This window comes from Otolemur garnettii, unplaced genomic scaffold, assembly GCF_000181295.1.
Source record: "Otolemur garnettii isolate 467f Iridium unplaced genomic scaffold, OtoGar3 scaffold00046, whole genome shotgun sequence".
Taxonomy (NCBI): domain Eukaryota; kingdom Metazoa; phylum Chordata; class Mammalia; order Primates; family Galagidae; genus Otolemur; species Otolemur garnettii.
This window is the reverse complement of record NW_003852441.1, coordinates 941,997-949,974: the sequence shown is the minus strand read 5'-3', so window position 1 is coordinate 949,974 and position 7,978 is coordinate 941,997. Positions and strand designations below refer to the sequence as shown.

The 7,978-nt window shown below is 51.7% G+C and overlaps 1 protein-coding gene across 1 annotated transcript in view; it reads right to left on the bottom strand.

Moving 5' to 3' along the window:
* Nucleotides 1-397: 397 nt before the first annotated feature.
* The window catches only part of MYO15A (myosin XVA), a 65,369-nt gene continuing 57,788 nt past the window's right edge, over nucleotides 398-7,978 (bottom strand). The window contains exons 61-64 of the mRNA XM_023514060.1: nucleotides 6,399-6,532; nucleotides 5,906-6,039; nucleotides 3,446-3,586; nucleotides 398-499 (exon numbers count right to left, since the gene is read on the bottom strand). Coding sequence (XP_023369828.1) covers nucleotides 398-499; nucleotides 3,446-3,586; nucleotides 5,906-6,039; nucleotides 6,399-6,532 — 511 coding nt within the window. The remainder of the gene's footprint in view (nucleotides 500-3,445; nucleotides 3,587-5,905; nucleotides 6,040-6,398; nucleotides 6,533-7,978) is intronic.

Sequence of the window (7,978 nt, the reverse complement as noted above, 5' to 3'; positions counted from 1 at the left end):
TAAATCCAGGTTAAGAGGCAGCACAAGCAGGGGCAACTCAGAAGCACATGTGGGGGCTGGAATGTAGAGCTGGAGCAGATTTGAACATCAGACTCTGAGAAAGCCAAATGCAGAGTCCAGTTCATCTAGGTCACTGATGTGGGGCTTCCCTGCCATAGGTAGGAGTCAGAAGCAGGGTCTATAGTGATACATGGGCCAGCCCCGGAAAGTTCCTCTTGCTTTCTGACCCAAGTCTGGCATGCTGCCATTCCATCTTAACTCTGGATCAGTCCACTTGGGTTGCTTCTCCTGCCTCCTCTTGGTCTCCCCCGAGGTTCTGGCCCTTTACAGGGGTCACTGGCTGAGAGAGGTTCAGTGAGTCTTCTGACAGAAGGCAGCTGGAGGGCGGAGGGCTGGGTTACAGCAGGGTGATCTCACTGGGGGGCAGTGTGAGCCGCTTCTCACGGGCACTGAGCAGGTTCTCCACATGCACAGCCACCACTCGGCACAGCTCTAGACCCTGTAGGCAATAGTGAGAGTCCATGCCCCAACACCCAACACTTCCTCACCTCTCACCTTGGGATGGGACATGCAGAAGAGAGATTGGTTGGGAGAGAAACATGCAGTGGCCCTGGTCCCTACCCTACCATGGGCTAGAGGAGTTTGAGGAGCTGTAAGGCAGGCTAGTGTGGGCTGGGAGGGGTAATAAGAAGAGACCAGGTGCAGCTGGAGGTTTTGCTGCACATAACTGTGCTGGTCTCTTCACTTCTGTGAGCCCCAGTGCCTCCTCTGCGGGGTCTCAATTTACCAGGGCCTGCCTCACAGGGTTGTGGTGAGATTTTAGAGCATGCAAATCCTTTAGATTAAAAAATTAGTCCACTCAATAATTGCTAACAGTTTCTGATGTGTGTTGCCATGGTTATCAGCTGGCACCCACAACCTAGAATGGGCAGTGACTCAATCTCAGGACTCCCAGTTTTGGGGGGGGGGGGCATGGAAGACATCAGGGAATTGCAGAAAAATGATTTGTGTGGTTGCCAGACCACAGCCAATGTGGGAACCCCAGAGGGTAAAAGGCAGCAGTGCTTACCAAGCTGTAACTGTGCCAGGCCTTGTCCTGAGAGCTTTATGTGTCTTACCATTTTTTTCTTTCTGTCTTTCTTTCTTTTTTGGTTGAAACAGGGTCTTTCACTTTCACTAGGGCTAGAGTACAGTGTTTTAGGCCTTGCTGGGATTATTGCCGCATTTGACAGGTGTGAAAATTGAGGCTCAATGAGAAACAGACATGCCTCAAGATCTCACACAGCTCATCAGAGGTAGACAGGATGGAGACCCAGGTCTGTTAGCTGCAACATTGCTGCACTCAGATATCACCTCATCCTGGAAGCCTTCCCTTATTATCTCCAAGATAGCTCAGGTTAACCCTGATCATGGTTTATTGGAGAGATTCTTTCATATCTGAGAGTTGGGGCTCTATGAGGGCCAGGGTTGAACAGTCTCATTTACTTCAGTATTCCTACAGCTGCTACACAGAGATGCTCAATGGCTATGCATCAAATGAATGAATGAGCAAATGCATTTCCCCCCACATGTCCAGGCCAGAAGCAGAGGCAGCAGCTGTTGGCCTGGAGTAGGTACAACAAAAAAATATTTTTTGTTGTTGTAGTAGTTGTCATTGTTGTTTGGCAGGCCCGGGCTGGGTTTGAACCCCACACCTCCGCTGTAAAGAAGTGGAGAAGCCAAATTGGCCCTCATCGATCCATCCATCCATCTACCCACCCCCCCATGTGTGCAACAAATATGTACTGAGTACCTACAGCAGCGGTTCTCAGCAGGGGGTCATGACCCACAGGAACTGTATTAAAGGGCCGCAGCATTAGGAAGGTTGAGAACCACTGATTTACAATGTGGCAGGCACTGAGCTGTAGATACAACATGAAAAGGATAGACACAACCCTGCCCTCTTGGGACTGTTACTCTGGTGGCGGAGACAGATGATATGTAAATACACAAATAACTAAATTATTTGCAAGCCATAATGAGGGATATCAAGGCAAAGATTATGAGTTATTAGGGAAGAGGATAGACTTCTATAAAAAGGTCATATTTGTGCTGCAACCCAAATAAAGGGAGAAAGCCCTGTGATGAATAAGGAAAGAGCATTCTAGATAGAGGAGACAGTGAGTGCAAAGTCCCTGAGGCAGGGAGGAGGAGGCAAGCTCAGCAGAAGGGAGCTAGAAGAGGCCAGAATAGCTAGAGCCAGTGAGCAGAGAGGAGAGGGATGGGAGGGATCCCAGTTTGGAGCCTGAGTGCCTGGGAGGATTGGGAGGCAATGTGGAGAGCTCTGTTGGTTTCCAAGGGACTGCTGAGGGAGCCTTGAGCTCAGGGGGTGAGGGCAGGAGATAGAAATACTGGGGTTTTGAAAGCCTCAGGGTCAAATAGGGCCCCCAAGGGGAGAGGCTTGGACTCAGCAACATTAGATCATCCAGGGGAGGAGGAACCAGAAGAGGAGCCAAAGAGGGAGCATCTGGGCTGGTCCCTGGGGGTAGGAGGACACAATAGTGTCACTGTGGCAGGTGTGGCTTCTGGGAAGCAGGGTAAGCCTGGAGTTAGGAGGCATGGATCAGGGTGGGACTGGGAACCTGTACCCAAGTCACAGGTTCTGCAAGAGGCACAAGAGGCCATCAGGGCTTTGTTCTGGTCCTGTCCCTCAGAGGCAGGGCTGGAGCAGTGGAATCCCCTCTTTCTCATCCTGGGAAATCACCCCCTCCCAAGGCAGGCCCTATCATGGCATGTGGTGCTGGACACAGACTTTGAGGGGGATACAGTGACCTGGAAAGGGCAGAGGTGTGATCCTCAGCCCTGACTCTGCCCCTTCTCTAGGTTCCAATCCTATCTCTTCAGTGGGGTGAAAACTTTGGTCCTGCCCTGTCCCTGGGGGACTATAAGACTTATGAGCCTAGGGGTCAGCTGTGCCTTTTAAGTAATAGCCATAGTTGCTGCAGGCAGGAAAATGTACAGGGCAGGTGGGTCTCAGTTTCCCCACACTCTAAGTTAGGGCCCACAGTTCAACTTCCATGGATGAACTTCCTCAAACCTCCTATGTCCCTTCCTCTCACCAACTTTCTATGGCTCCCTAGTGCCCTAAAGAGAATGCCCCAAATTCTTAGCTTGACCTTCAAAGAGCTCCATGACCTCCCCTCCTCTAGTCCTGTCTCCCCAGAACCCCATCTAACCCCATCTAACTATTGTGCAAACAACCCAGGTCCATTCCCATGTTCCCATTACCAAGCTGTTTTCCTGGAAGAGCACCATAATGACTTATAGTTCTGTGCTGGTTGGGGCCAGCTCTGTCCTGTGCGCTGGACTAGATGTTCCTTGAGGCACAGAGGAATCTGGAGTGCCCTGGAGCCAGGCTCAGGGAGGCACCTAGGGAGTAGAATCGGGAGGGAGGGACCAGGCCCACCTGTTCCAGCTGCAGCTGCATGGTACGCTGGGTTGCCATGTCCCCCAGTGCAATCTCCACATAGGGGTAGCTAGAGTTGGCTGTGGGCCGTTGGGTCCGCGTTGACTGGATTTCCTTCAGGGGGAACTTCACCATCAGCTCCTAGGAGTGGGGGGAGAGGGACCAGATAGGCTTGTTAGTGGGTATGGTCTCACTCCCCACCCCCATATTTCCCCTGCAAATCAGACCCAGTTCAAGTATCAACTCCCACAATGACTTGCTGTGTGACCTTGAGTAAATCACTTTACCTCTCTGAAGCTAAGTTTCCTTACCTGTGAAAATGATTCAACAAATACAGTGTACCCACAGTGTCCCAGGCACTGCCCTAAATGTTCGCCCTAAATGTTCCGAATACAGAGAGTGTGGTGCTGTTGGCACCCTGACCTTCCCATCAGAGCCGCTTCTTGTGCAGCTCTGTCTAGCCCACCAAGCAAACTCAGGACACATGGAGGGCAGGTTGGTGATGGAGAGTTAATGCCGCAGGAAAAAACCCTTGACTGATGACCAGTGGATAGATACCTGGCTCCCTCGCCTCCTGAGAGAGAAGCTGAAACTTCTTCCTGCTGCTCACACCAGCCCCTTGCTTGGTAATATGCCCTTTATTGGCTCCATCCCTTCCTTGTCTCACTTTTTCACTCCAGCATTTCTTTTTTTTTTTTTGAGACGAAGCCTCAACTATCCCCCTGGATAGAGTGCCTTGGCTTCATAGCTCAGAGCAACCTCCAACTCCTGGGCTCAAGTGAGTCTCCTGCCTCTGCCTCCCAAGTAGCTGGGACTACAGGTGCCCGCCACAATGCCTGGCCATTTTTTGGTTGCAGCCATCATTGTTGTTTGGCGGGCCCGGGCTGGGGATTTGAATCCACCACCTTAGGTGTATGTGGTTGGCGCCTTAGCCGCTTGAGCCACAGGCGCCAAGCCTTCACTCCAGCATTTCCTGGGATCAACTCCAAGTCAACCACTTGCCCTGGAATCCTTGTCTCAGAGTCTACTTCTGGGAACAGCAAGTAAGAAACAAGGTAACAGGCTCCGCGCCTGTGGCTCAAGCGGCTAAGGCGCCAGCCACATACACCTAAGGTGGAGGGTTTGAATCCCCAGCCGGGGCCTGCCAAACAACGATGGCTGGAACCAAAAAATGGCCAGGCGCTGTGGCGGGTGCCTGTAGTCCCAGCTACTTGGGAGGTTGAGGCAGGAGACTCGCTTGACCCCAGGAGTTGGAGGTTGCTGTGAGCGTGATGCCATGGCACTCTACCCAGGGGGATAGCTGGAGGCTCCGTCTCAAAAAAAAAAAAAAAAAAAGAAACAAGGTAACAGGTCTTATTTATTATGGGCTGAATTTGGTCTCCCTCCCTACCAAGTTCACCTGTTGAAGCCCTAATGGAGTACCTAAGAATGTGACTGTATTTGAAGACTGGGCCTTTAAAAAAGTGAATAAGGTCAGGCATGGTGGCTCATGCCTGTAATCCTAGCACTCTGGGAGGCTGAGGTGGATGGATTGCCTGAGCTCACAGGTTCAAGACCAGCCTGAGCCAAAGTGAGACCTCATCTCTAAAAATAGCTGGGTGTTGTGTCAGGCACCTGTAGTCCCAGCTACTTGGGAGACTGAGGCAAGAGAATAGTTTGAGCCCAAGAGTTTGAGGCTGCTGTGAGCTGAGTTCACAGCACTCTACAGAGGAAACAAAGTGAGACTCTGTCTCAAAAAAATAAATAAGTGATTAAGTTAAAATGAGGCTCTTGGGGAGAAGCCTAATCCCACATGACAAGTGTCCTCATAGAGGAAATCTGAACACACAGAAACAAAGGGATGTGCACATACAGAGGAAGGGCGATGTAAAGACACAGTGAGAAGACAACTGTCTATAATCAAGGAAGAGAACAGACCTGCCGAGACCTTGACCTTGGAATTCCAGAGTCCAGAACTGTGAGGAATGAACTTCTGTTATTCAAGCCACTCAGTCTGTGGTATTTCATTGTGGCAGCCCACACAGACTTACATGTCATTTAAGTGCTCAGTGTGTGTTTTATTTCACCTTTACAACAGCCCCAGGGGGCTGTTTTTTGTTTTTTTTCTCTTTTGAAGAAGAAAGGAACCTGCCACAATGCCTGGCTATTTTTTGTTGTTGTAGTAGTTGTCATTGTTGTTTGGCAGGCCCGGGCTGGGTTTGAACCCACTAGCCCTAGTGTACGTGGCCAGTGCCCTAGCCACTGAGCTGCAGGCACCGAGCCCAGGGGGCTGGTTTTAACTGTTATCCCTGCCTTCCAGGTGAGGAAGGTGAAGCTCAGATAGGAGAAGAGACCTGCCTGAGCTCTCAGTAAAAGGTGGAGCTGGGCTTCCAAAGCTGGAGATCTTGACCCTTCAGAGGGGTGGGAGATCGGGGTGGGAGATCAGGGTGGTGATGGCAGTGCTAGGCTGAGGCCACTCACATGGGTCTCGGTGCTGAGGAAGTTGAGCCCGTTGTGGTTGACAGCAAGGATGCAGGGGGCTGGTACAGCGATGTTGCTGCAGCTTTGGATGAAGAAGAAGGAGGAGCCGAACATAGGGAAGGCACTGAGAAGGCCTGGTGGGGAGAGAAGGCAATCATTGTGCAGGCAGGGCTCACCGAAGACAGACATGGCCTGAACTGCAGAGCTAGCCTGCAGCCCACATCTTCATTCGCCCATATCCAGTACAGAAGCCCTTGGTCTGGGTCTCCTCCCACCTCTTCCTCTGTGCCTGCTCACAGCTCTTTCCCTTCTGCCCAGGGCCACCTGAGCCTAGGGGGGTCTATCTGCATGAACATTTTTAAAAGGCATTCTCTCTGGGCAGGGGCTCAGCTTGGCTGGCACTGAAAACGCCTTTGTGCAAAGAAAAAGGTGCTTCTGTCCCCATCCTCCCAAGACCCCATCCTCAGCAGTCTCCCCAGCTCCCAGTTCTCACCCAGAAACTGGGCCCGGGCCTGGTGGGGGCTGAGTGCTTGTGTCTGCTGCCGGTGCCCACTGACCAGGTTGAGCCAAGTTGAGCCAGCTGTCGTGTGGTACAGCTGGGCTGGGATGTACTCCTGGACCTCCCTCCTGCATGCAGAGGGGAAGGTGAGCGCACAGGCTCACACAGAGCAGACACTCAGCACCTCCTGGAAGACCAAATGCTGGCGAGCATAAATGAGTTGAAGATGCAAAAGCTCTCACAGTGCCTTGGCCTGGAGCAGGCACTGTCACCCTGGGGCCAGTAGGACTAGGTCCCTGCTCTCAGGGAAGGGAACAGAGGCTCTGGGGAGTTCATTGATTAACATTCAGGTCACACAGTAACTAAGCGAGTTAGTAAGGGCAGGGGGGTAAGGCGGGCTCATCCTTAGGTCCTTAGTCCTTATAGCTCCTGTCTCCATGGAGTAGCCCAAACCAGAAGCACATGGGTGTGGGAAGTATCAGGGCAGCCAAAGCATCTGTCACAGGGCTGATCAGAGCAGGCAGAGGAGCGCTGGGCCTCCAGTCTGAGGCACCCCCATCAGTGCCATGCCCCCTTCCTTTCTGACACATGCTGGCTACCTCAGGCAGCCCTTCTTTAGGGATATCAGGAAATATCTATAGCAGTTCCAGCCCAGCCCAGCCACCTTGGGCTGCAGATGGGGGGAACAGGGAGGTAGAGGGAGGGGTTGGGAGAAAATCCAGGGGAACTCCCTTTTCCTAAGAGATTCCCCCAGGTAATAGCTCTTCTTTGCCCTGCTGGGGGAAGAGCCTGTCATCTCGACCCAGCCTTCCTACCATTGGCAGGCCAAACTTCAGGGCCTGTAACCTTTCTGGGCCCGTGTTCTCATCTGTAAAAGAGGAAATAAAGTGCAGCTGGGAAGAACAGCTGAGATAATGTGTATGCAGAGTGCCTTGCAAAAGGTAAGAACTCAGTGAGTGTTTTTATCCCCAACTGGGACTATACCTTTGAGTGCTTCCTGCTCTTTTCACTCTAAATGATGACATAAGAAGAGCATCACCTATTGAGCCTTTGCTGTGCTACACAGTGTGGATATCATCTTATTGCTGTTTGTACCAGGGCTTCTCCGCAAGTGCTCAAGGAGCTAGGACAGTGTTTTTCTTTCTTTCTTTTTTTTTTAGAGACAGAGTCTAACTTTATTGCCCTCAGTAGAGTGCTATGGCATCACAGCTTACAGCAACCTCCAACTATTGGGCTTAGGTGATTCTCTTCCCTCATCCTCCCAAGCAACTGGGACTACAGGCACCCACCAGAACGCCCAGCTATTTTTTGTTGCAGTTTGGCCGGGGCTGAGCTCAAACCCACCACCCTCGATATATGGGGCCGGCGCCCTAATAGTTGAGCCACAGTTGCCACCCAAGGACAGTGTTTTTCAACCTTTTTTATCTCACACTTGAAACTACAGTTGGCTTGGTGCCTGTGGCTCAAGTGGCGGGTTCAAATCCAGCCCAGGCCTGCCAAACAACAATGACGGCTGCAACCAAAAAATAGCTGAGCATTGTGGCAGGCACCTGTGGTCCCAGCTACTTGGGAGG